Below are 27,736 nucleotides of genomic sequence, written 5' to 3'. Positions count from 1 at the left end.
ATAACCGTGTTGCTGAAGCTCAGTTTGGTCTTTAAGGCACAAAAGTGCAATTTCCTTTGATGTGATGATTCGGTAATTAACGTTTTGGGGAGGGTCCTGAAGGGCCACTGGAGGGAGGGGAGGGTGGTCTGGCGGCAGCTGAGGCATCTCGGGCCTAGTTCCCACAAGTTCCTGGGGAACAGGGAAAAGGGAGCCTGTTTTCCCTCTCCTTCCACAGCTAGCACTGACGCTCAGCTTGGGGAGCCCCAGAGCCCCAGGGGTCAGGGACCGGCTGGCCTTTGGCAGAGCCACAGCTGGAAAGCCATCCTTCAACACAGTTCCTCACCCTTCTGCTGAGCCCCAAGGCAGTCCTGCCACTGCCTGTGTGGCTTCCAGTGAGTCACCTGACTCTTCTGAGACTGAACTTCCTCACCTGTGCAGTGGGGGCAATGTGACCTTTCTTACCCCCTTCACTGGGAGATGGGCCACTTGGGGGGAACCAGGAGGGCTGCTTCTGTCATGTAAAGTTCCTGCAAGCATCAGCAGGCTCATCAGCACGGCGCGGCTGTTCTGGGCCCCGGAGTGCGCCTCCACCGCAGAGGGCTGGCCTGGAGCGGCCTTCCTGATGTCCCTTCCGGGCCCTGGGGGGCCTCGCAGGCAGGACGTGGCCTCTCCTCATTTTCTGCCAGGTCCTTCTGCCTTCCCAGGAAGCCTTCCTTTGGGAAGGGGTTTTTCCTCTTAAAAGGAAAGTTGCTTTTTAGGTTTGAAATCTACTGGATCGAGTGGTGTCTCCAACCCCCTTGGTGGTCTAGGATCCTTCATTCAAAGAGTCCAGGACTACGTATACATGATTTGGAAAAAAGGAAAGGAACTCCGAAGACATGGGGAAGGACAGACAGACACACACGTACATGACGATGGCAAGATGAGGTGCAGACTGAGGGCAGGGGACCATAGAGTTTCAGATGGGTCAGCACCATGGCCATGAGGGCAGGCTTCCTGGGGGAGGTGAGCTGGAGGATGGGGCAGAGTGGATGTGGCTGTCACAGGGAGGGAGAGGGCCTTCCTGGCAAGGGGAGGGTCCTGAGCTTGTGGGGGTGTAGCAGGCTGCCTGTGGAGGGTCTCAGATACTGGGCTGAGATGGATCCAGTCGGCCTGGAGTGCCATGGCAGGTTCCTGAGCAGTGAATTATGCCAGCTTGTCACCCTCATCATCCCAGCGAGACAACCGACAGTCACTTGTTCCACAGAGGCAGTTCGGCAGGTCAGGGTGAAACCAGGCCTGGCCTGGGAGACTCTGGCAGACCCTGACTCGGGGCCCAGAGAAGCCCTTGACTCTCCAGTGTGGCCAAGATCGAAGTTCTCCCTGGTGACTCCAGAGGCAAGGGCCCCAGCCCACACTTTCCATCTGCTGGCTAAGGTCCTGGGTCCTGGGGTCCTGCAAGCTCCACAATCCCAATATCCGACCCTTCTGACTCTGCTTTGCTTTGCATTGTCTTCAGGTGGAGCCTATTTTAAGCAAAGGCAAGAGAAGAAAATCTAAATGTGAAAAAGAAATGAGGTCATAAATGAAGAGTTCTCTAAAAGCTGGGTCCCCCATTGCATTTAAATACTGGGATCTCGTTTGCAGAAATAAAGCATCTGTGCAATCAACTCTTCAGAAATGTCTCTGTACCTACGGGGGATATATCTGTAGTTATGGACTAATTGAATATAAGAGCAGGGCAGGCCCCACATGCAATTGTGTGGTTTCTGCAGAATTTCTTGCTATAGAAGTGCCAAGTGGACGGGTCAGTGGGGGATAGACTTGCAAGATGTGTACCAGCAGAGGGGCACCCTCATGGGGCACCTTTTTCCCATCCACCCAGAGGTGGAGACCAGCCAGAGTAAAACTAGACTATGGACAGAGGATAGCGATGCCAGGGGTCCTTTCTCAGCCTTCTTGACTGCCCAGGCTTCTCCCCATCCTGCCTTGGGCCTGGGCCTCCTCCCACAGCCTCTTTCTGTGACAGCCACAACCGGTCCCCATCTCAAGGCAAAGAGCCAGTGCTTCCCCTCAAAGTGCGTGAGCACTGCAAGATTTATTCCAGGCAGCTGAGAAATAATTTATTGTTACATTTAATTAACTTAAATTGCTGTTGTACAGAGAAGAAAAAATGGAAAGGAAAATCTCCTGCCTACAGTTAAGGGAGGGGGGATGCCTGGGTGTTCCCCGCCCCTGGCCTTCTCCCTGGGGCCCCAGCTCAGGGTGTCCCCTGCCCGCCCTCCCTGCTACTTCATGCCTCTGCTCCCCTAAGAAAGCCTTGCAGCAGGGCTAGAAATAGTGGGTCACCTGCCTCCCACACCCTAGGGCAGCGAGGGCCGTAAGACCCCAGCTCTGGAGTCACACACGCCCTTCCAAGGTTCCAGATGCACTATTATAAGCTTGGGTTATAAGCTCCCTGCGGGCAAGGTCTGTGTTTTTGTCATTTTTTTTTTTTTTTTTTTTTTGAGATGGAGTCTTGCCTTGTCGCCCAGGCTGGAGTGCAGTGGCGTGATGTCAGCTCACTGCAACCTCTACCTCCTAGGTTCAAGAGATTCTCATGCCTCAGCCTCCCCAGTAGCTAGGATTACAGGCACCCACCATGACACCTGGTTAATTTTTATATTTTTATTAGAGACGGGGTTTGCCATGTTGGCCAGTCTGGTCTCCAACCCCTGACCTCAGATGATCCACCTACCTTGGCCTCCCAAAGTGCTGGGATTACAGGCATGAGCCACCGTGCCCAGCCCCTGTTTGGCTATTTTTGTATCCTCAGTGGGGCCCGATACAGAGCAGGCCCTAACATGTTTGTTGAACGAATAAATGACGGAATAAGTGAACAGATGGGTTTTCACTTTCTGCCCCCTCTGGCCATGGAGTCTCAGGATGATTCCCAGTAGGAGATTGTGAGGGGCCTGTTTCCTTTTTCTCATTTTCCTCTCTGTTCCTCCTGCTCAGCAGGAGCTCCCTCGCCTCTCCTTGCTCCCGCCATAGCCCCGCGCCTTGGACTCCAGAACGGTGTGCTAGAGGAAAAAGCACTCTGGGTGGCAAGCACAGGGCTGGGACCGCGTTCTCACTCTGCTGAACTTGCTCCATGATGGTAGAGAAGTCACTTCCCCACCTCAGTTTCCTCATCTGTAGAATGGGGAGGTCACTGTGTTCTCTACATTCCTTTCCAGGTCGGAATATGCCCTGGCTCCAGGATGTACAGGAGAGTAGAAATTCAAATCTCTAAACTTGGGGCTAGAGAGATGCTTGTTGGAATCTTTTATCCGCCCCTTCCTACCTGTGTGACCTTGGGAGAATCACTAAACTTTTCCGAGCCTCATTTTCCTCATCTGTAAACGGGGCTGACAGGGATAAAATATTCACATCCCAAAGCTCCTGGAGAGATTCAACAATGTGGTGCATATAAAACAGCATGGGGCTGGTGCGCAGGCGGCACCAATGGACGCCGCTCTGTTACTCAACCTTGCACGCTCTTCCTTCCTGACTGGGCCTTTCTCCCCAGAAGTGCCCTTTGCCCAGCCCCCTGCCCACTCAGGGCATGCACCCCACTTTCCAGCACCACTCTTTCCCAGAAGCCAGCAGCGGTCACCTACAGAAGTGGAGTGTACATCCGGGTCAATGATACAGATTTGCTGGGCATGGGAGCAGGGGGTGCCCGGAGCATGGCTGACCTACCATCCTCCTTGTCTTCCCTCCGTTTCTGCCTCTCATGCATTCGCTTGCTCCCCATCTTAGTATGATTTGCTCTCAGATTCACTCATGGATATGTTCTTATAGCCCGTGCCTTCTCGGCCTCCTGCCTCTCTCCTCCCCATCTCCCTCTCTCCCTGTCTTAACCACCCTATCTTTCTCGGTCTTCCCTGGCTTCCATTTTCCTCCCTCCCTTCTTTCCTTCCTTTCTTCCTTCTTTCTTTTTTCAGCTTTTACTGAAGGCTTGCACAGTGCCAGGCCCTGTGAATTTCTTCATTTAATCCTTCTCGATCCCTGCAAGCCAGAGCCTTTACTATCTCCCCACTGTTCAGACGAGAGACTGGTGCACCTGGAGATGGTAACTTACCCAGGGTTTTGACTGCAGTAACTAGAGGGATGGAGGGACTGGGATTGGAGCCATGCTCCTGTCCCTGGGCAGTACAGCCTGTTTCCCCGCCTGCCCTACCTGCCTTCCCTTCCCTCCTCCTCCTCGTCACAAGCCTGGATCCTCCAAAAGACACATGAGTACAGGTTTCCTTTGCCTTTCAAACTCTGGCTTCTGGCTGCAGCCCAGCTCCCCCAGAGCTGGAAGTGGGAATGGGGGGTAGACACCAGTAGGACCCTGCCAATGGATGGGACCAAGGAAGGGCTCCGTTTGGCTCTCACAAAAGAGGGGAGCCCAGCCCGGGGTTCTGATCCAGTGCCTGCCCCTGGGAGCTGTTAGCTGTAAGTGGCTCCCAGACACTGGGAAACCATCCCTGAGGGGGTGGGAGGCAGAGCTGAGGTGTGGGGACAGCCGTAGAGACACCAGCTACGCAGGTGACACTATCAGCTGTGCTCTCAGCTCAGCCGCTCTCTGACAAGTGTAAAGTGAGGGGGATTTCGGTGTCGGCAGAGAAAAGATGTCCTCTATGGAACTGCATTTTAAAAGGGATTTACAGAGGGCCAGGAAGGAAGAGTGACGCTGGTGGCTGGAAATTAGGTTCTATTTTATTTAAAAATGCTGAAGTCTTTGGGGCTGTTTTTCCTGGAGAAACGACTGCCTTCCAAGGCCAGAGGTCAGTTTAAAGGGGGCTGCTAGACCACCAAGCCCCACTGAACAGGGATATTTAGGGCAGAAATTAGGATTAACCAGACAGTCGTCCATAAAACAGGCAACGGCCCCGTCCTCTGATTCTCTGCTTGTACAGGCAGTGACTTAGAAAGAATCAAAATCTCCAGACAGTGCTTAACACCTGACCTGGGAGACAGAGAACCCCTTTCTCACACCTCACCCCCAAAACCGGGGTTCAGTAGGCCTGTGGGGAGCTCAGGGGCCCTCATATTTCTAAAATGCTCTCCAGTGATTCTGAAGCATCAACAGAAGTGAAGATAACTCAGCCAGCTCAGAGATTCTCACCTGGAGGCCATTTTGCCTCCCGGGGGACGTTTGGCAATGTCTGAAGATATTCTTAGTTGCTATAATCAGGAAGGGGGAGGTGCTACTGGCATTTAATGGGTAAAGGCCAGGAATGCTGATAAACATCCTAAAATGCACAGGCCAGCCCCCACAGTGAAGGATTATCCAGCCCCAAATGTCAATAGTGCTGAGGTTGGGAAGCCCTGGGTTGGAGGGTTGCAATGCTCCGTCTCAGCTTTGAAGACACTTGCCTGCCTGCCCATTATGAGGGTGGGGCGGGGGAGGAAGGTGGCTGTAGGGGGGACCTTGGGAAGAGTGTGTGGGGTTACAAGAGGGAGGCACCTTCAAGGCAGGAAGAGGACCTGGATTGCACTCGGTGAAGGCCCTGTGCGACCTTGGATCAGTCAGTCTCCCACCTCCTGGCCTCAGTCTGAAGGCAGCGGGCTGGTGGAAATGACCTTTCCTAGCCAGCTGGGTAGATGGGAACTCCTTCCCCCTCACTCACTCTGTCCTGGCCCTGCTGGGCCAGCTCCTCCAGATCTCCTCCTGTAGGGGATTCCGGGGAGATGCAGGAAGGTCTGCCTGCTGATGCAGCCAAAGTTGAGGAATGAGGCAGCCCAGAAAGAACTCAAACAGCAGCCTCTTCCCAGAGTCAGCGAGCTGAGCTCACCCAGCCAAAGCTCCACCAGAGCCTCCCCAGGGCCGGCACCTCAGAGGCAGGAGGCAGAGCCAGGTCCTGGGCCCTGGGGAAGTTGGGTTCCTTTACCTTGGATGAATGCGGGGACAAAGGGTAGAACCAGTGTGGGGCTAAGTCCTGTGAGCTTCAGGGAACCCACACAGATCAAGGCTGCCCTTGCCCCACTAGGGGCTGCGACCACTCATCATGGCTCCTCAGCTCACCTTGGTGACAAGTGCAGATTGATGAGTGTGACAAGGAGGGGGAAGGGGCCTGCTCAGAACCCGCCACTGGGGAAGGGGTCTGAGTAAATCAAAGAGTTTCCTCCTCCTGGACAAGGGTTCTTCCTTCTTCCGTCACCCAGCTTTGGCTGCCAGAAAGAGCCACTACATCACTCACATCCATGCAATGGAGACGCACAAGTGCAAGAAGCATGGCAGGAGGGCCAGGCTGTGTGAAGGGTGAACCAGAGATCTGGGCCAGGCAGTGAATTCTGGCCCCAAAGGAGGGCTTTAGGCCCACACTCTTCAAAGGGTGGTGAGGACTGGTCCAATTGGTCAAGTTTGCCAACCAACCAACGATTGGTTCCTGGTCTACAACTTGAGAAGTACAAAACTGGAAAGTAAGCATTTGATGTGAATCTGTCCCTGCGGTGACATCCGAGGATGTAGTCAGGACTCATCTCGTCAAACAGGGTCTAGACCAATTCAGATGCTGTCAGACTTGCCAGGTGAATCCCGTTGTGCAGGCTGCACAGCAGGACCACATGCCAGTCTGCCACGGATTGGAAAAATCCACGTGGTCCTTCCTCACAGCTGGTTTGAGAGCCCTGCTTTAGCTGGAGGACAGAGTGTGATGCCTGGCTCACCGGGGAAGGCCTCATGGAGGAGGCGGGTCTTGAGTGACAGTTGGGTTAAGTTTTGAGGGGAGTCCTGGGGTGGGACTCCCACCCATGAAAACAGCAGGTCTCACTGACCTTCGGTGGGAGCAGGCCCCTTGCAGCAGCACAGGCATTTTCTCTTTCAGTCTGCATTGTGGTCGGTACAGTAAAGAGGACACAAAGGTCCGGAGAGGTCATGTGATTTGCCGAAGGTCACCCATCCAGGAAGGGGCAGAGCCAGCTCTAACCCCAGGCCTCCTGTCCTGTTATTTTTAGGGACAGTGGTCCTTCCTCCAGGGTGCATGTGAGCCCCCACCACTCCTAGCCTTTGCCATTTCACAGCCTTGCAGCAGCTTCCTGTCAGGCCATGAGGCCCCTGCCATCAGGAGAGAAAGACGCCCCAGGCTGCCCCCCAACGCCGACTCACAGGGAGCTGGAGGGGTGGGATGCCAACGGACAGGATCTCACGAAGGTACCAGGAATGCCGGTGCTCTTGGCACCCCTGCCTTGCCTGGCTATTCCTGTCTCATGACCAGCAGAACCAAGACAGCACCAGGGAGGGAACCCCAGGATGCCACCAAGGCCGCCTCCCCAGTCCCCACTCGGGGGCTACAGTGCCCTGGCCCTGCTCTCTGGAGGCCCCAGCTTCTGAGACCTTCTTGCCCCTTTGTTTCTAAGCCCAGAGCCACAATTCCCTCCAGCAACATCTCCCACCATCACTGTCCACAACTGTTCATGAAGCAAAATGCTGCCCTTGCATGCACGTGGACAACGCCCTCAGTGCCGTGGGGACCGGAGGCGGAACGCAAGGCAGTGCTGGAATCTTTTAATGTTACTAAGCCGCGCCGCAGTGTAGCCCTTGATAAGCCATTGAGTCACAAATCCACACGCGGAGGCAGAGAGGGACCTGTCTGGCTTGTCACTTGTGTCTTCTATCGCCATAGCACTTCCACACTCAGACAGACGTTCATTGGGGAGTGGGAGCAGAGAGAGGCCCTCCATTTAGTTTAGCATTTATTGTGCACCTACTGTGTGCACAGTTCTGGACTAAGTTCTGGGCACACAGAGGTTTTGTTGTTTTGTTTTATAAGAGAATCTTTCTAGTCTAGGCAGAGCTCATAATCTACGGTGGGAACAAGGGCTCAGGTTAGATGAGGGTCACCAGGGATCCATGTAGAATCTGGTTAGTAGGTGTTTTTGAACCCCCTGGCGGGGGACACATCAAAGAGCTGTAAGACCCCATGTTGTGGGACAGCCCAGGATCCACCATGAGCTAGAGGCTCACACCAGGGGACAGGACGAGGTGAGAACAAAAGAACAACCAGTGAGACACAGATTTAGACTGGAGGGCTTCCTAGAAGAGGAGGTGGGGACAGTTCAGGAAGACTTTGGTAGACATGACAGATGAATATTGGGACAGAGAGACTTGGGGACAGAAGCTCCTGTAAGAGAAGTGTCAGATATGAATATTCTATTGAGTGGCGGTTGGCAGGGAAGGAAGGAGAACAGTGCAACTCAGGCAGAGGGCCAAGAGATTTGGGGAGTCAGGTTCTTTCCCCTCTAGAAGGGGATGGGAGGACTCAGTGGGATCACTTGTGTGGGCCTTAGTGCAAGAGCAGCTCAGTAAATGGTGCACCTGGCCAGTAAACAGTGTACCTGGTTAAAAGAACCTGAGTGTCACGGACAAGGAACAGGAGGAGCAGAGTCGGGGGCAGAAAGAGGAAGGGGAAGGGCGTGGCTCAGGCCAAGACCAAACCCAGGACACAAGGACCAGCCTCACTCCAAGGACTAGCCTTGCCCTGCCTGTCTGGGAAGATGAAGGAGTGGCTGAGCCTCTCGGGCTCGCAGCCAGGCACGGGCAGCCAAGGGATGCCATGGAGGCTGTCTAACCTGCTAGCCACTCACCTGGCTAAGCCCGTGGTCCCCGGGTGCTCAGCTGCTCCTCTGGAAGTCAGCCTCCAACCCTGGCCTTGAGGTGGCATTGCACACCTGCCGTGCAGGTCTGGCTGTGCTTAGAGGAGAGGTGAGGTGGTGACCACACAGTGGCCTCTGAGGGGGTGGCAGGTGCGGTTTTATGAACACTGCAAAGTAGCTCACTCGCCAGGGTCCCAGCGTGTGTGTATGTGTGTGTGTGTGTGTGTGTGTGTGTGTGTGAGAGAGAGAGAGAGAGAGAGAGAGAGAGAATGCCCACTGAGAAACATGTAGGCCCACAGAGAGAGAGAGAGAGAGAGAGAGAGAGAGAGAAAATGCCCACTGAGAAACATGTAGGCCCACAGAGGCAACAGATCCTGTGCCTTCTGCACCCTGCTTCTGGGGAGGAGGAGCAGCCCTGGGGGCGGTGGGAGGGACTGGGATCGTGGGGAGAGCTCCTTCAGGGGATCCCTGTGCCTGAGGCTCTCCTGACAGCTGAGGGCGGCTTTGGGCACCCAGGCACCAGGATAGGGATGGGTGGAGGAATTCTTTTGAGAAACAGAGAGGAAGTTTCCAGGAGGTGCCACCAGTGGCCTCAGAATGCGGGCACAGGCTCTCTTGGAGGCTAGGGAGAAGGAAAAAAGCAAGAATGACCAAGGCAGGCAGGTCTTTTTCTTCTCCCTCCCCTTCTGCTTCTCTCACTGTCTGTCTGTCTCTCCACATCTTCTGTAAGAATGAAATCATCCACCTTGAGTGGACTCTTGGGCACCCTGCTAGACCCGTGCTCTGACAGTGCAGTCAGGGTCCTCAGTGCGGGGAGCCTGGACCTGTAAGGACTGTGCCTAAGATGGCCTTAGACTCTCCTGCAGCCCTTCCCCCAGGGTAAAACCCCTCCTGGACCCGGTTTGCTTTTCCAGCCCACACAGCCCAGCCCCTTGTCCCCCAACCACACTCCTTTTCCCTGTCTCTGTGCACAGGCTCCCCACCCAGCCTGGTACCTCTGGCCCTTGCTAAGCTAGGAAGGGCTTTCTAGAAATGAGCCCTTCACACACCTTGCCAAAGAGGCTGGGAAAACAGGCAGGGAGAGATGGATGGATCACAGAAGGAGAACACTCTCCACTGGAAACGGCAATGCTGCAGCCATCACTTGTCCCAGCCTTTCACCCCGGGCAGGTGCCTTTCAGCTCTGTGGGCTTTGGTACTGACCGGGGATGATGACCAACATATTGTCCCAGTTCTCCTAAAGCCCCTGACATCCCAGCACTCAAAGCTTCAACTAAGGTTCCCATTGTGCTTCCTGACAGCTCCCACTACCTCTTAAAACTCCAGTGGGTAGACTCCAAAGTATAGCGGTCAGTCTAGAACAAGCCCTGCCTCCCTGGCTCTGCAGCCATGAAGTGACTGGACCCGTCTAGCTGGTTTTTCTGGGCTCTGACCTAGGCGCACTGGCTCCCAACCAGACTGGCTGGGGCTTGGAAACCAGCTGACATGTGGAGGTGGCAGGTGTATACCCCACAAATCCCGTCTCAAAGCACCTCGCTGAGGCTGCTCTCTGGGCCCAGCAGCGCCAGGCAGGTGAGACGGACAAATTGCCTGTGCTGACGGGCAGAAAGAACAGCCACAAACATCTTCATTTGTCCCAGAAACAGTTTTATGGCTGCTGGGTGGACAGTCGCCAAAGAATATGTTTGGCTAAAGCATTTGAATCCGCAGTTCCACGTGAAGGGGACCCGTCTTCCACAGCCAGATTCTGACATGCCCGTTTCATGAAGTCCGCCTCCCTCCCTTCCTGCCATCCTTTCAATTTTGTTGAAGCGGATACCATGTACTCAGAAAACAAGTGATTAAGAATCTGTTGTCTAATAGAATCCAGCTAGTTATTTTCAAAATGATCGTTTGCATCAGTGAGTGAATCATTTTGTATTATCCTCCCTACGTATCTACTTTTATTGTCAGGTTTTTCCGTATCAGAGATGTTCAGGTCTGTCCATGACCTTCAAGCTCAGCTGATGGCTGGTAGCTGATCCCTTTTCCCCAGGGACTGTGAAAAGTGCTCTGAGGCAGCAGGAGATTCTGTACACCAAGTACCCTTCCTCTACCCCCATCCCTCACCACTCCTCCTTTTCATGGCCTTTTTTTTTTTTTTTTTTGAGACGGAGTCTCACTCTGTTGCCCAAGCTGGAGTGCAGTGGCCGGATCTCAGCTCACTACAAGCTCCACCTCCCGGGTTTACGCCATTCTCCTGCCTCAGCCTCCCGAGTAGCTGGGACTACAGGCACCCGCCACCTCGCCCGGCTAGTTTTTTGTATTTTTTAGTAGAGACGGGGTTTCACCGTGTTAGCCAGGATGGTCTCGATCTCCTGACCTCGTGATCCGCCCGTCTCGGCCTCCCAAAGTGCTGGGATTACAGGCGTGAACCACCGCGCCCAGCCCATGGCCTTTCTTAGACTGAGGTGAGGAAGTTGGTAAGATTTATTAAGTGATTACTATAGCTAATATTTATTATGCACTTACTGTGTGCCAGACACTGTGCAACTGTGCGTAATTTCACACCTGGCATCTCATGGTCATTATGATTATCCCATAAAGTAGGTATTATTTTCCCCGCTTTAGACAGATGAAGAAATTGAGGTGCAGAGTGATAACTTGCCCACAGCTTCAGGGCAGAGTAAGGATTCAGGCCCACATTGGCTTCATCTGCGGTTCCCACCCATATAAGAAGATGCTGACTGCCACACTGGGTGGGGTGAGGGATGGCTGGCCGAGAGCAGCAAGTCCAAAGACAAGCATTTTAAAATGATGCAGGCTGGGCACGGTGGCTCACACCTGTAACTCAACACTTTGGGAGGCTGAGGTGGGAGGACTGCTTGAGGCCAGGAGTTCGAGACCAGCCTGGGTAATATGACAAGACCCTGTCTCTACGAAAAATTTTAAAATTAGCTAGGTGTGGTGATGCATGCCTATAGTCCTAGCTACTGGGGAGGCTGAGGTGGGAGGGAGGATCACTTGAGCCCACGAGGTTGAGGCTGCAGTGAACTGTGTTCACACCACTGCACTCCAGCCTGGACAACAGAGTGAGACCCTGTCTCAAAAAAAAAAAAAATTCCTAGGGACTCTGCTGACAGGAACCTCCCTGAATTTAGGTAGACAAGAATCATTTGTAGTTAACGAATTCATTCTTTGACTATTAAAACTGCAGCTGAAATCTCGACCTGGCCTTACCTTCAACATGGGCTCACCCTTCTTTGATTGATACTGTGAGTGGTTAGGATAGAATCAGAGCTGGGAGAGATCACCCTACTCCCTCTTTTCACTGAGGAAGAAACAGCCCAGACCACTGTTAGCGACCTGCCCTCCTCCAGACAGCAAAAGCACTGGAGTTTCACTGGCTGAGGCTCTACCCTCAAGGGATTCTCCAGATCACTGGGGTGCTGCACTGGCTGGCTGTTGTTTTCTCTTTTTAAATAACCACAGTGGGCTTAAGGGGGAGTTCTAGTCCTTTCTGCATCAGAGATGGCTTTTTTGCTAGGATGGTGTGAGTATCTGTCAACCTTCTGTTTTGACATGACATCTGCATCCTGTGGGAACAGAAACGAGTTCTTTCCAGTTGTACAATACCAAACAGAAGAAGCAACAGCAAAACCATCCATGAAGTCGACAAACATTTGTTAAACACCTACTGTGTGCAATGGATCAGGAGGCCCAGTGCCGTGAAGGGTAAAAGACGCAGAAAATGTATAATATATTGCATGTCCAGGAGCTGCCAGTTGCTGTTCCTGCATTAACTTATTTCCGCTGAGAGTAGCCACCTTGCAGCTTTTTCTGAAAGCAGACTGTGCCAGGAACGGTTCCAGGCACTTTCCATGTATTAATTCCTTTTGTCCTTACCTCAACCTCCTGAGTTAGGCATTTCCCCCATTTTATAGCTGGGGACAATGAAGCCCAGAGAGAGTACTTAGGTCCAAGTACCATGTTCCAAGGTCCTTTAGCTTGAGCAGAGCTGGGAATCCAATCGGTGGCACCTGCCTCTTTCTATGTGAGGTCATGTCCCTAAGGAGTATTTGAAAACACAGACCTTTCACAGAGACATGAAAAGTAACAGAGAATCCAGTCCAGTACCCCTGTTTACAGACAGATAAACTGTGACTCAGAGAGGGAAGGTGACCTACCTGTCATCACACAGCTGATTGGAGGCAGAGCTGGGACCAGAGTCAGGTTCACTGACTCCCAGCCTGATGGTCTTTCCCCTTCAATGGCTGCTGAAATTATCAGCCCGGCACCTAACCGCTTGCTTCTAGGCCACATGGGCACTTGGGTTGGTGGCACCTTTGACCCCCAAACTCCTTATGTGTGGCTGAACTCAGCTGGAGGCCGATGCTGTCTGAGGAGCCAGTGTTGAGTGAGAAATGGATTTTCCACTTGAGCTCGTCCTCACTGGCTCTGGGTGAGTGTTCTACTTTTCCGTAACCTACACACTCCTCTCTGTGGCTGGTCATTTCAAATCTAAGGGGCTTAGCCTGGCTTTCGGCCACTCCCCATCTTGGCCCCCAGTCTGTGGCCAGGCCAGCAGTCCCGCACGCCGCAGCAGCCCATTGGCCCACCCTGGGCTCACTGTTTCACGTTCCTCATGCCTCCTGCCAACGCTCCCCTGGAAAACCTGGCTCCGTATCATTCAATCAAAGAAACAACTTGGAAATGGCCCAGATATGCACCGATACAGGGATGGCAAAGTCCATTCACTCACAGGCAACACGCAGACATTGACAGTCTCCTGCGGAGGCTCGGGAATAACGTGAAACAGACTTGGGCTGTGACACTGGGGACAGGGCTGCCCAACGGCCACAGCTGTGCCCAGACAGGTGCTTGAGAAGGGGACCTGTCGGGGTTATTTTTTAAATGAATTATACAGCAGCTGGATTAAGAGAGTGAGGTTGCAATCATTTTCCATTCTGGTTTTCAAACTTTGCCTATTGCTGCTAAATTGCTTATATAAGAATAACAATAGCAATAAAACCAGCTCCCTCCTGGGAGCTCACTCTCCTGTTAGAACCCACGGAGAGGCCTTGCCTTCTGCACCCCTCACAGACACTGGGGCCCATGTTTAGAGCCACACTCCATCTCCCTACAAAGAACTGCAGTGGGTGTGTGGTTGACTCCGAGGTGCTCAGGCCCCTGCCCCTCCCTGGGGATAGAGACAATGTCTTGTCTGTCTTCTCCTGACTCATGGCCACTTGCACACACATTGTCTCTCCCCACTCACACACACACTTTCACACACCCTGTCTCTCCCCATTCACACACATTTTCCCCCAGGACTCTGTAAGCGGTATAGTGTGAGGCCCACAATATAGGCCCCAGAGTGAACCCTTTCCCAACCCTGGCTGACTTGTTGGGGACAGAGCTGGATTTGGGATTAACCCTAAATCCCCTAGATTCATACTCTCATGCTGACAAAACTACCTGAGCTCTTATCTGGCTGAGCTCTAGAGTGAAATTTAAGTGGCTTAGAATATTTTTTCGTAATGGCCAGGCACAGTGGCTCAGGCCTGTAATCCTAGCACTTTGGGAGGCTGAGTCTGGCTGATCGTTTGAGCCCAGGAGTTCGAGACCAGCCAGGGCAATATGGGGAAACCCCATCTCCACAAAAAATACAAAGATTAGCTGGGTGTGGTGGTGCATGCCTGTGGTCCCAGCTATTCTGGAGGCTGGGGTGGGAGGATCACTAGAGCCTAGGGAAGTTGAGGCTTCAGTGAACTACGATCACACCATTGCGCTCCAACCTGACCAACAGAGTTCGACCCTGTCTCGAAAAAAAAAAAGGATATTTTCTGGTAAAAGCAAACAAAACAAAGCCTTTTATCAGAGTGTCTGGGTTTGAATTCTGACTACTCACTGGTTGTGTGACCTTGAACCAGTTACCAGTTACTTAGCCTCTCTGTGTCTCAGGAATAATTCCTACTTCCCTAGGGCTGTTAGGAAGACTAAATGACTTAATATTTGCAAAGCAAATAAGCAACATTAGAATAATGCTCAGTGAATTGTACATGCTACATAAATAAAAGAACAAAAGCAACTATTTAATTGTAACCAACATTTGAAACCAGCATTTGCTGGCCATTCACTCACTGCCCCACATTCATCTGGTGTTTATTGAATGCCTACTGAGTCTATTAGGCTAGGCATAAAGGGCAAATACCTGTCATCTAGTAGGAACAACGGAAATAAAAATATTTTTTAAAAAGGAAAACATGATCATTCTAAACAGAGATTTGCACACAATTCTAAGAAAGGCCAGAAAAAGAACATTGATCTATTTCCGTGTAAACCTGGAAAAGAAAGAAAGAAAGAAAGAAAGAAAAGAAAGAAAGAAAACACCCACAGTTCAATCCTTTGAATCCATTTAAAAGACTGACTATTTGGTCTAACTGGTTTGTGCATTTAGACCAGGCTTCGGTACACACGAGACTTTTGGAAAATATTACCGTTCAGTGCCATCTATTCGACCTCTCTGGATGTTTTACTTCTACCTTCTTCACCTGTCTGTCACCTCGAACGCCCAGAAAATAATCTGTGAGTTCATCCCTAGCCCTCAGATAACGGATGAGGGAGGGGATGTGGGTTCAATGAGACCAAACCTCGGTCATTTTAAGAATCAATTTATAAATATTTGGGGAGGGGCAGGATTAGAGAAAAATCTCAGTAACTTGTAACGTCTCAACTAAGGAAGCAGCAGCTGCTGCATTTAAAAATCTTGGTGGCTTAACTCAAACCAGTTGGTTTAATAACTGATGGAAAAATGAAATTCCGCCAATCTGCACCCCTCCCCCAAATCCACCGAAGTCTCTTGAATGTAATCGCTCTGAATGCCCTGAGCCGGGTCAAGCTGGTGTCTATGTTTGTGGCTGGAGCGGACCGTGCGGAGTCCCGAGCCCCGGGTGAGGCGATGCCCAGACTGGCGCGGCGCGGGGTTTCCCGGCAGCCGCGCAGAGGCCCACCCGCCTCTCCGGCCGACTGCAGCGGGCGCGCCTGTACTCTACAAGACCAAAACGCTTTGGAAAGCGCTCGGGGCTGCAAGTGACGCCTGGCACGGGCGGCGGGCCGGACTGCCGGCCTCCCAGTCCTTCCCGGGCTCACACAACCCGCGGGCCGCCCCCGCCGCCCACGAACTTCAGCCGGCAGACGCTGGACGTGCGGTCTGGCGACTTTCCTAAACTCCAGCGCCTGATCCGCGTCGCAGGGTCGGCCGCGCAGCGCGGAGGTTGCGGGTGCCCAGGCTTGGAGAGCGAGCGTCGCGCTCCCGGCCGCGGTGGGGGAACAGGAACCGCCGCCGGAGGCACCGTCTCCTCCCCTGAGACTGCGATATTGATCAACGGCTCGCAGGCGCTGGCGGCATTCAGCTCCCCGGGCTCGCAGCTTGCCGCGGAGGGGAAAGGGCAGGACGCGCTCCCAGGACTAAGGCGGGGGCGTGCGGAGTCAGGGAGCTGTGCCGGGGCTCTGGGGCGAGGTGGGGAGCCCCGCTTCAGAGCCTCCCGTCCCGGGGCCTGCAGGGGGGGCGTGGGAGGTGGACCCTCCCCTCCCCTAGGCGTCTGCCCCAAAGCCTAGACCGATTCTTGGCGCGGAGCCGGCTACCCGGGTGGGCGGACCCCCTCCTCCGCCAACATCCCGGCGGCTTCGCCACGATTTCTTGTCTCACCTGAGTCTCCCCCTGCCTATCCAACCCCGGCTCCAAAGGTCCCGAGAGTTAGACTGCCCCGGAGCCCAGCCTTCCCGGACCTGAGCTCGGCTCTCCCAGCGCCCCCGCCCCCATCGCACCCACAGCCCAACCCCGTCCCGCGTCAGCCAGGGGCCGGGGACGCCAGCGCTCGAGGACTGGCCGGCGGGCTCTTACCTTAACGAGCCGGAGCTGCGGGTGTCGTCCCATCCTCGGGCTCGCTCGGCTACCGTCCTGAATGCCCGGGTCCCGCGGACATCCCAGAGGGGCCGGCGGGCGGCTGTGGGCTCGGGCGGCACGGGGTGGGCGGCCGGGCTCCTCGGTCGCTGCCTGGTGCGGAAGTGCCCGGCTCGGCGCTCCCCGGCCCCGCGGCCCGGCCTGGCCCAGCTCTCGCTCGCCCCTTCCCAGGGAAGTCTGGCCGCCGTTTCCCGACTCAGCCTGGCCCGCGGCCGCCTCTTGCCGGCCTCGCCCCCGCCGCCTCCCCCACGGTCCGCGCCGCTCCTTGCCTCGGCTCCCCGCCCCCTCGCCCAGCTCGTCCCCTCCCCTTCCTCCCCCTCCCTCTCCCCTCCGCTCCCCTTCGGTCCCTCCTCCGCGCCTCGCCCCTCGGCTCCCTCCCCGCTCCTCGCCTCCTCCGTTCCCTCCCCTTCCCCCGGCCCGCTCCCTGCGTCCCGCCGCCAGGATCCCCTTTCCTTGCGCCCGCGTTTGCGGCAGTCCTCGGGCGCGCTGGCAGCGGTGGCGGCCGCCGCAGCCCGGGGAGAAGCCGGGGATGGGGGAAGGGGACCGCGGTAGAGGGTCAGCCTCTCGCCCGGCCGAGGTCGGGGCCTGGGAAGTCCAAGGGATCTGGGGCACTTGGGCAGGGGTGCTCAGGTGAATTTATGAGGGCGAGGCTACTGGGGGCTAGGGAAAAGGGCGGTCCCTACTGAGCGGAGCCGCCGCGGAACCCGGTGAAGCTGCGACCTGCGTTTGGGCAGTTCCCGCCCTGCGGCTGGCTAGGAGGAGCTCCTCGCCGCCCCCATTTCAGCCGCGCCGGGCGCTGGGCCCGACCCCCAGCACCTTTGGCACTGATGTGCCTGGTGCGCGCTGAGACGCGAACACTCTGCAGGATGAGCCCTTATTCATTCGTTGGTTTCTTCCTTCATTCGTTCATCTTACAAACTGAGTGCCTGGCCACTTTGGTTCAGGCAAGAGGCTGGATCTGGGAACCCTTTGGACCTGGGAGCCCCAAGATGAAAGGGAGACGGCGGTGCCCTGCAGGACAAGCGGGCACTGAACGCTGCCCAGGGGAAAGCCGGGCGCGCATTGCGCTGCAGCACGGCGAACGCCGCTAGGAGCCCGCGGGCAGGGCGTGGGGAGGACACAGCGCCCCCTCCCGGCCGAGCCCTCAGGGCAGCGGTGGGCCTCCCCGCCAGACTCCGGGGCCGTCTTTTGGATTGGCTCCGGAGCTCCCCATCCCAGGAAGCAACTCCCAGCCCTTCCAGATGAACAGAACTTTTGACTTCCTCTTCGCTCTTCCTCTCTCCTACCAGAGCTGAAAAGGGAGAATAGGAGAAGAGGAGTCACTGGGAGGTAGAGAAATCTTCACTCCACCCGCAAAGCCTCGGCCGCCTGGCCAATGCAGCCCCTGTGGGGTACACCAGAGCACCTGGAGCGGCGGGCAGCCAGCTTTGAAATCAAACTGAACCCACCTGCCCTGCACCCTGTGCCCTGCCGTGCCCACCCTACTCCTCTCTCCTGCCGACTTCTCAGCACACTGGGCAAGAGCCAGCGTGTTCATGGGTCCACTGGCCTTCATTTGGAGCTGGAGTTATTTTAAGAGATCATAAGATGCAACACACAGTTTACTGGAAATGGAGGCACACAGAGGGTAAGCCTAGGCCTTCCTCTCCTGATTCCCAGCTCACAGTGCCGGGAGGGCTGGGCCCTAAGGGGGCCTGGGACATTGACGTAGGGAGGGGCATTGCCCAGGAAGCCAGCTGCTCACATGGCTTATCCACACACCTGGCACTTTCTAGGTGAAGCACACAGTCCCGAGTCGCAAAACCCGCATTAGGTTAGTGCTCCGGAGCTGTTTGTGCCGAGGTGGGCACTGGCTTGCCCCAGCCAACCCCGGAAGGGGTGGACATGCTAAGCAGATCGACAACTAACTGTTCCCAACAACAGTTAAGTGCGGGGCAGTCTGATGTCCTGCAGGTTCTGGAGTCAGATGGCCTGAGTTGGAATCTTGGCTTTTCCACTTACAAGCTGTATAAACTTGGAGAATTATTTAATAATACCTCAATTTTCTCATCTATAAAGTCGGGGTAGAAACGCTACTTCTGAGGGCGGTTGGGGAGTTTGAAGGAGTTGATATTTGTAAAGCGCTTGGAACGGAGTCTGGCACATAGCAAGAGCTTAATGAGGGTTAGCTGTAGTCACCAATACTATCATCATCATCATCATCATCATCATCATCATCATCACAATGGAGTGGACTGGATGCTGAAGTGTGAGGGGCAGCTTGGTCCCACCCTCTAGGCAATCCTTTGTGGGGAGCAGAATTCTTGATCAGAAATTCACCAGCAGCAGTAGGCTGTGGAATCAGAGGAGAGGAAGCCGGTTGGTCCTCTGGCAGCTTTGCCCAGGCCCAGCCAAGGCCTCGCTCCCTCCCTGGCCCCACCTTGGAGCACGCTCTCTAGGGACTAGATGGCTCCAGCTTCTGTGTTTCTCTCTGCTTAATAAACACCATCAAATTTTGCCTCTCTGAGCCCCATTATCCTCCCCTTGACATGATCTTTAAATATGCTAATGCCATCGATTGGACTGCAATCAAGTCTTGCTCTTCCTGACTTTTTCGCCCAGGAGTCAGACCTTCTCGCTTTCTGAAGTGGCATCTACAGATAGCTCATTTCATCCTGTCTGTGTTGATTTCACTGACTTAACCTCCACCCCACCACTTTCCGCCGACTGACAGGTGAGGGGAGGGAGGCTTCTGTCTAATTCCTCAACCTACTTATTTATAGTTTTGGCCTTGGCAGCCTCAGGGAGGTTATGAGAGTTTGGTGTTCAATATTCCCTCTGTAAAAAGGTTCAATATCCCTTTTCATTTGTCCTGAAACTACCTCCTTTCACCTTCAAGGGCCTGGCTGTCATCTGCTGGGCTTGGTGAAGATGCTAGTGTCTGTCCTGTCCCTCCCTCTATACCCTTCCTCCCCTCTCAGCCCCAGCCAAAGCAGCCTCTGCACACCCTCCTCAGGATAGGCTCCTACTCCATTCCAGCATTCTTTTCCCAGCATGGCCTTTCCCAAATTCTCTTCTCATCCCATCCCTCCCTTGCCCTCTCCCCTTCCTGTCCAGGCCGGCAGCGGAATCAGCTTTCATTCATTTAATCTGCCAGATTTGGAAGAAAGGAGAAATGTGAGGATTCCAAACAGGAATAAAAGACAATCGCATGTCCTTCCAAACAGTAGGAGAGACAGATTTGATGTAATGATGGGTGAGACCCAGGGAGGCAGGGCTCAGTAGGTACCTCCTGCCTGTGGGGTTCCACTGGCTTAACCATCCTGGGGAGGTTGCTGGTCTGGAACCATACTTCTCAGACAACTGTGGCAAATAACTGGTTCTGTATTTTAAAATTTCTAATCTGTCACAGGCCAATATGATTGCAAAACACTGCGGGAATGAATTATTAGAAAAATGCAATAAAAGGCCAGATGTGGTGGCTCACGCCTGTAATCCCCATACTTTGGGAAGCCAAGGCAGGTGGATCACTTGAGGTCAGGAGTTTGAGACTAGCCTGGCCAACATGGTAAAACCCTATCCCTACTAAAAATGCAAAAACTAGCTGGGCGTGGTGGCATGAGCCTGTAATCCCAGCTACTTGGGAAGCTGAGGCAGGAGAATCACTGGAACCTGGGAGGCGGAGGTTGCAGTGAACCCAGATCTTGCTGTGGCACTCCAGCGTGGGCAACAGAGTGAGACTCAGTCAAAGAGAGAAGAAAGAGAGAAAGAGAGGAAGGAAGGAAGCAAGAAGGAAGGAAGGAAGGAAGGAAGGAAGGAAGGAAGGAAGGAAGGAGAGAAAGCAATTTAAAAAAAAAGACAAAATGAAAGCCCAGTTTAAACACTAGCACATCAAATGGACATAAAGCTATTCTGTCTAATGGCTTAAAAATGTGAAAATGTAGCCAGGAGCAGTGGTTCACATCTGTAATCCCAGCCTTTGGGAGGCCGAGGCGGGTAGATCACCTGAAGTCAGGAGTTCAAGACCAGCCACTGCACCCAGCCCAGCCTCACCAGACTCCCCTCACGCCGTTGTCTCTTGTGTGCCTCTGCCCTGGAATGCCCCTCCCCATTATGCCTTCTTCAAGGCTCAGGACAAATGTCATTTCCTGCATAGAGTTTCCCAGAACCCGCCAAGTTAGCAGGAATGCTCCTGTTGAGTCCCTTAACACTCTGCCAGTGATGTGGCTAAGGCATGAGCTGTGGATCCAACTGCTTGGGTCACCACCTCCGCCCTACCACTGCTCTCTAGGACCTTGGGGAGTTGCTGAACTTCAATAAGCCTCAGTTCCCCCTGAAAAAAAGGATGATAACAATAGTTGTGGAGATTAAATATGAACCATGGGCCGGTGCCATGGCTCATGCCTATAATCCCAGCACTTTGGGAGGTCCAGGAGGGCTGATCACCTGAGGTTGGGAGTTCAAGACCAGCCTGACCAACATGGAGAAACCTCGTCTCCATGAAAAATACAAAATTAGCTGGGCATGGTGGCGCATGCCTGTAATCCCAGCTACTCAGGAGGCTGAGGCAGGAGAATTGCTTGAACGCAGGAGGCGCAGGTTGCAGTGAGCTGAGATTCCGCCATTGCACACCAGCCTGGGCAACAAGAGCAAAACTCCCTCTCCAAAAAAAAAAAAAAAAAAAAAAAAAAAAACCCTAAATGCTTATTCTCAGTTTCTGCACTTACCTGGTCATAAACTGGCAACACGCAGTTTGCAGACAGGTGCCGGTCTGTAGATCATGCTTGGAGTAGCACTGGTCTGGAATGTTTGTGAAGTATGAGGCTAGGAAAGTGGCCTCTTTAAAATCCCATGAACATCGGAGGATATTGTGTTAATTACACTATTCATCTGTGCATTCATTCAACAAACATTTAATGAGGAGCAACTAGGTACCAGTCACTGTTGGAGACTGAAGCTAATAAAGATAAATATAACAGGGTCCTGGCCCTCAAGATGTTCACAGGCTGGAATGGGAAGCAACCACTTTGATAAATAATGAAGAGCTGGTGAAATTAGGTCAACAATAGACCAGGCACTGTGGGTGTGGAGGCAGGAATATTAATTCTGCCTGAGACCAATGGGGAAGACTCTACAGGGAGGTGATGCTTGTGCTGGGGTTTGGAGGCAGAGAGGCAGGTGTTTAATCCCACACGGCCAGCCGGCATTCGACAGAGGAATTAAAATATGTAAAGTGCTTAGCACAGTACCTAGCACATAGTAAATGCTTCAAATGTTTGCTATTTTTATTATTCAATATTATGAATGATCGTCATTGTCATTGTTACTATTCACCTAGATCTGCCTGGCACTGTGCTTAGTTTGGCATGGGGTTGTGGAGGTCACAATAGGTAATTCAGTTGGGGAAAGAGGTGATCTGGCTTTGAGCCCACCCCCTTTTTCAGAGGAAAGATTTTCCTGGAAGAGGTGGGTTGGGAGCTGGGTATTGAAGGAAGTGGGTATGGACATGTGAGAGAGTGGGACCTTCAAGGCGGGAGGGTTGCTTAGAGACAGAGCCCAAGGAACAAGTATAGGGCAGGGGAGGGGGCTGGTCTGATGGGAAGAGGAGATGGGATGAGGCTGGGGGCTGCAGGGGAGGGGCCGGTCTGATGGGAAGAGGAGATGGGATGAGGCTGGGGGCTGCAGGGGAGGGGCCGGTCTGATGGGAAGAGGAGATGGGATGAGGCTGGGGGCTGCAGTGGAGGGGCCGGTCTGATGGGAAGAGGAGATGGGATGAGGCTGGGGCTGCAGGGGAGGGGCCGGTCTGATAGGAAGAGGAGATGGGATGAGGCTGGGGGCTGCAGGGGAGGGCCTGTGGGTTTTCCAGGCCTTTGGATAAGGGGTGTGGTGATCTTCATTCTCTCACTTAGAACAACAGATAATAATAATAAGATTTGTCTTGCAATTTGCACTATGTAGCTCCTTCACAAACATTTTCCCATTTAATTCTTTTAATAACCCCACGAAGGAGGTATTAACAGCCTCACTTTACAGATGAGAAGGCTGAGCTCAGAGGTCAATACCTCTGAGTCCGAGGTGACACAGCTGGCTTTGGCATAGACAGGATCGGAGCCCATGTCCCCAACTCCCACTCCAGATATTTTTCAGTGTCATGGAGAGATGACCTGAGCCTAGTCCTCTGGGGAGCTGAGGTATCACCTTTATCACCTTCAGGAGGCCCCGGCTCCAGGAAAATGATGCTCTGGGGCTAGTCTTCCCTTTTTGCTTTTTCCAGTGGATGGGCTAAAGTGGGGAGTGGAGACAAGCCATGAGATAGAGGTTAGCAGTGACAATAGGTGAGGGCCACAGAAGGCTCCTCCTCCTCTCTCCAAGTCTGACTTGTACCACTCAAGGGCGAGTGAACTTACCCTGGGCACAATTACCATATTTTGCATTTATTAAGTGTGGCCAAGAGGGCCATTGAAGTTTGTTACTTTTTGTTGTTGTTGTCAAGAACACTTTTTGGCCAGGTGTGGTGCCTCACGCCTGTAATCCCAGCACTTCGGGAGGCCGAGGCGGGCAGATCATGAGGTCAGGAGATTGAGACCATCCTGGCTAACATGATGAAACCCCGTCTCTACTAAAAATACAAAAAATTAGCCGGGTGTGGTGGTGGGTGCCTGTAGTCCCAGCTACTCAGGAGGCTGAGGCAGGAGAATCGCTTGAACCTGGGAGGTGGAGGCTGCAGCGAGCTGAGATTTCGCCATTGCACTTCAACCTGGGCGACAGAGCAAGACTCCGTCTCAAAAAAACAAACAAACAAGAAAACAAAAAAACACTTTTTAAAGGTGAATTTGAAATAAGAAGAGTTGGGCGAATGAGAAGGCGTCTTGGAAGTGAAAACACATCAGAGATGTCAGCCGGAAGATCAGCGTGGAAAGGACCTACACACATCCACTTATCTTTACAGAGAAGTTGCATCTCCCAGCCCAGACCAGTGGCTCTCTCCAGGCGGGACGTTTCATAATATCCAAAGACACTTTGGGTTGTCATAGTTGACGGAGTTCTACTGGCATTTGGTGGGTAGAGGCTGTGGTCCAGCTAAACATCCTACAGTGCACAAGACAGCCCTCACGACACAGAATTATCTGGCCCAAAATATCCATGTGCTGAGGCTGAGGAAATCTGGCCTTGACAGCAGTGTGGCACCATGGACAGCAGAAATGCAGCTCCTCCGTGAGGCTGTGATCCAGACCCATTCTGTCTGAAGAGGCTAGTCTACCACGGTGCATTTCCTGGACTCCATCATTTCTAGAGCACTGGGGCCATGGGAAGGCACTGGGGTGAAAGCCGTGGTGGAGCATCAGCGGGTAGTCAGGCAAGCCCAGGCCTGAGACTCTGGGCTTTTTGTGAGAATGTTCCTCACCCTGCCCTCCCCTCATTTCTACTACAGGTATAGGTTGTCCCTTGTTTTCCTCTTCATAAAATCCCACTTTAGAGCCAGAAAGGACTTTGGTCGAAACCAGCTGCTCTAATAGGTGAGATGCTATTTTTCCATTTTACAGATAGGTATACTGAAATCTAGAGGTTAAATGCACAGGGTATGTGCTTAGCTGATTCCCCTAAGAGCTTCGAGTTCCCAGAGGGCAGAGACTGCTTTCCAGTCATCCCTGCAGTCCCAGCCTCTGGCAAAGTCATGTCTCAGCAGATGCCAATGAAATGTCTTCAGTTAATGGTCACTTTTATCAGTGACTTTGGCCCCAGGCTCCTGCCTCCAGGAAAGCGCACTCTCTGAGCACCCATCCTCTTCTGCATCCTGCTCACTACAGTGAGGCACCCCCCTTTTCTGGGGTTCAAGGCCACCCAGTCCTGGATGGGAACAGCCCCCCCACCGACCCTGGTCAGGCAGCTTCAGCCTCCTGGTGGGAAGATGCAGTGGCAGCTTCACCACCCTTCACTCCTTCCCTCCCCTCCTTTCCCCTCTGGCCTTACAAAGGGCTCAGGGCAGGACAAATCCCCCCTCCAGCCTCTTGGGAATGTCTTCACTGCCCCCGAGGAAGCCCACACAAATGGCCACCCTGACCTTCAGTGGCCACTTCTAACTCAAAGAGCAAGACAAAGAGAGACCAAAGAGACCTATCAACCAGCAGCAATATGTTATGTGGACCTCATTTGGACTCTGATTCTTTAACAGATTTTTAAAAACAAGCAAAAACCTATAAATAGACAATTGGAAATATGAACTCTGATTAGATATTTGACAATTTCAGGAATGGTTGTTAATTTTTTAAAGTGTAATAATGGCATTGTGGTTATGTATTTAAAATGAGTCATTATCTTTTAGAGATACAGACTGAAATATTTATAGATGAAATGACATGATGTCCAGAATTTGCTGAATAATACAGGAAAGGAGGAAGCAGATAAGGATATTGATGAAATAAGGTTGGCTGTGAGTTGTTAATTGTGGAATCCAAGTGATGGGTACATGGGGAGTTTATAACATTTTGCCTATTTTTATATGCATTTAAAAATCTTACAGCCTGTGAGAGCTGCCTGGGACCACTCAGGGAGCACGCAGACCATGGTGTCCAAACCGTTTTCTGCGGAACCCAAGATTCCAAAAAGATGCCTCAGGACTGGTGCTGAAGGTTGGGTGCAGGGAGGGGATGGTAAAGGGGAGCCCAGGGAGGGGCTGTGGGGTGCACTTCTGTTTCAACCAGTTTTATATAGTGGAGTTCTATAGGAGAGCTCATTTTGGGAGAAAGGTTCTGCTCAGAGGAGGAAGCAGTTTTCCAAAGACCATGTGTGTGGGGCAGCACAGAGCCGAGCCCGGGCTCCCAGCTCTTAGCCTCCCTGGCTCTGTACCACACCGCCTTCCCAGGGCATGGCTGCCACCCCAGGGCCCCTGCCGGACTCAGTGGACCTGCAGTCTAAGTCTGGTGAACCACAGCAGGATGGGACTTGGCCACCTGGGGCTCTGCCCTAGGTGGCTAAAGGCATCTGCCTCCCTTGGGCCACCCATTGCTCAATTTTCACAGCCAGGCCTGTGGCTCAGAGCCAGCTTTAGCATTGCTGCCTGCCATCTGGCCAGGCCCCAGTGGCTCAACTGGATGGGGGCCAGCACCTCCCAGGCATGTCTGAGCCAGGGAAGTGCTGACCAGGGTTCAGTCCACTGGCTACACAGCAGCAGCTCATTCCAGAAGAGGAAGGCCTCATGCCGCCCCCTTCCCGAGTCCCTCATGCATGAGAGGACTGGTCTGAGGCTGGCCAGATGGTTCTGTCCCCATGGGGTTGGGGCAAGGGGGTGATAATGGCTCAGATTATGGTTCCCACCTGCAGGCCAGCTGCAGGAGGAGCACAGAGGGCTCCTAAGTCATGTGGCAAGGAGAGGAGGGAAAAGAGGTGTTACCTGTGAGATGGGTATCCATTAGCTGCAAACAGCCTGGTAGGGCTTGTGAGGACATGGAAGGAGGATGGACACCAGTCCATGGTGAAGGAAATAGGTGGCTATGCCGGGGCTCTCCCATTGCCCCTCCACATCCACCCTCCACCCTCCCCATCTGCTCTGTGTTCAGGGCTGTCTAAGTCCTCCATCACCTTCCCACTCTGGCTGGGCTCAGTCAGTAAGGAAGTCCATGCTGGAGCAAGGAGGGTGAGGTCGGGTACTTATCCCTCCAACTCTCTCCCTGTAGGTTGGCCATGGGCTGGCTGTGTCCCTTGACTGAGGTCCTTGCAGGTCCAGTGGCAGCCTTTCTCCATGGCTCTTCTATAGGGTCTGGGAACTTCTCCCTCTCCTTTTCCTTTTGGACCTCACAAAGGTCACAGCTGAGTTCTCACTGGCCTCAAGATGTTGCATGTCCCCTTGAGGTCTCCCCACTCTGTGCACATATTTGTAAATAGTCCCTGTAACAAGACCTTCTCAAATTATCCAGATACTAGTGGACTTGGGCCATCCCTTCCCACTAAGACCTTGGCGACTGCAGGCTGCTTGGGAGCTGAGTTTGCAAATGCTAGTGTATGATGAGGCTTTCCTTGCCTGTGATTCCAGCAAATTGGAGGGATGGGGAGGCCACCCCAGAGGGCCTAATGGGACAGTCCCAAGTCTAGGGGATGAAGGCAGTATGGGAGTCGCCCCAAATAAATGAGCAGAGACTCCCGTGGAGGAAATCCAAGTGGAGGACTTATTGATAGGGGTGTCACAGAGGTGACCTGGGAGTCTCCCCTCACAGGAAGGATGTTGTTATGGGGCAAAAGAGGCAGGAGGTGGAGAGGGTCAAGGAAGAAAAGCAGCGAAGGTGAAGCTCTGGCCATGCCTCTCCAGCTGTGCCAACTGTGCAGAGCGGGTGTGGTGTGGTGCAGACTCCAGAGGTGCGCCCATGCAGGCTGCAGAAGGAACATGTTCTCTGGAGTCTGGCAGCACCAGGGTCCCTGAATCTCTGACTGCTGTATTCCCACGGTGACTCCCCCTGGCTGGACCAGAATCTCTGCCTACCCCTCCTTTCCAGCCTTGCTCCGGGTCCTCTGCTGTGAACGTCCTGCTGGAAGTCAGAGTGAATCCTGCACACTCCCAAGCCCCCTGCCCTGGGGCTTGTCCTCAAGCTCTGCCTGGAGTAGCCTTCCTTCCCTCTCTCCTGGATTGTAACACACTCCAGGCCCCCCACTCTCATGCATCAGTTGCCACCTTTTTTAGGGTTATGTCCCCATATCTGCCTGCCAGACCTGACCCAGCCATCCCCTTGCTCTGTGGCCTTGGGCACGTCATGTCTTCTCTCTGGATCCGGTTTCTTGGTCTGTGAAATAGTAGTGGTGCTGAGAGGTACGTTAGGGGAACTCTCCTGTTCCTTTCAGACTTGGATGAATCCATGGACCTAAGTCCTTTGTCCTACTAATAAAAGATGAAAGATGCATGCTTCTCTCATTCATCTTTGTGTTCTCCACAGCACCTAGTAGAGGGCCCCACCAGAAGGACTGGATGGATGATAAATCTCTCTAGAGTGACCAGGGGCCATTCATTCCTTGGCCCTAATTGTCCAGAGTTTGTTCCTTCCAGTGGGTTCATGGTCTCGCTGACTTCAAGAATGAAGCCGCATACCTTCACGGTGAGGGTTACAGCTCTTAACGGTGGCACAGATCCAAAAATAGTGAGCAGCAGCAAGATTTATCGTGAAGAGCGAAAGAGCTAAAGAAGGAAGCTTCCACAGCATGGAAGGAGACCTGAGCGGGTTGCCACTACTGGCTGGTGGAGTAGGGGGTGGGGGGGTT

The 27,736-nt window shown here is 53.4% G+C and overlaps 1 protein-coding gene across 2 annotated transcripts in view; it reads right to left on the bottom strand.

Annotated features, from left to right (window-relative positions):
- CRHR1 (corticotropin releasing hormone receptor 1) overlaps nucleotides 1–16,779 on the bottom strand; it is a 51,595-nt gene extending 34,816 nt beyond the window's left edge. Inside the window, exon 1 of one of the 2 annotated variants that reach the window (XM_017871616.1) lies at nucleotides 16,454–16,779. In XM_017871616.1, the coding sequence (XP_017727105.1) occupies nucleotides 16,454–16,486 (33 nt within the window). In that variant the 5' untranslated portion in view covers nucleotides 16,487–16,779. The remainder of the gene's footprint in view (nucleotides 1–16,453) is intronic. The other variant, XM_017871617.1, reaches the window with a different exon arrangement.
- Nucleotides 16,780–27,736: the final 10,957 nt, after the last annotated feature.

This window comes from Rhinopithecus bieti, unplaced genomic scaffold (assembly GCF_001698545.2).
Source record: "Rhinopithecus bieti isolate Rb0 unplaced genomic scaffold, ASM169854v2 scaffold_6904, whole genome shotgun sequence".
NCBI classification, from domain to species: domain Eukaryota; kingdom Metazoa; phylum Chordata; class Mammalia; order Primates; family Cercopithecidae; genus Rhinopithecus; species Rhinopithecus bieti.
The sequence above is the reverse complement of the archived record's forward strand: the minus strand, read 5'-3'. Positions and strand labels throughout refer to the sequence as shown.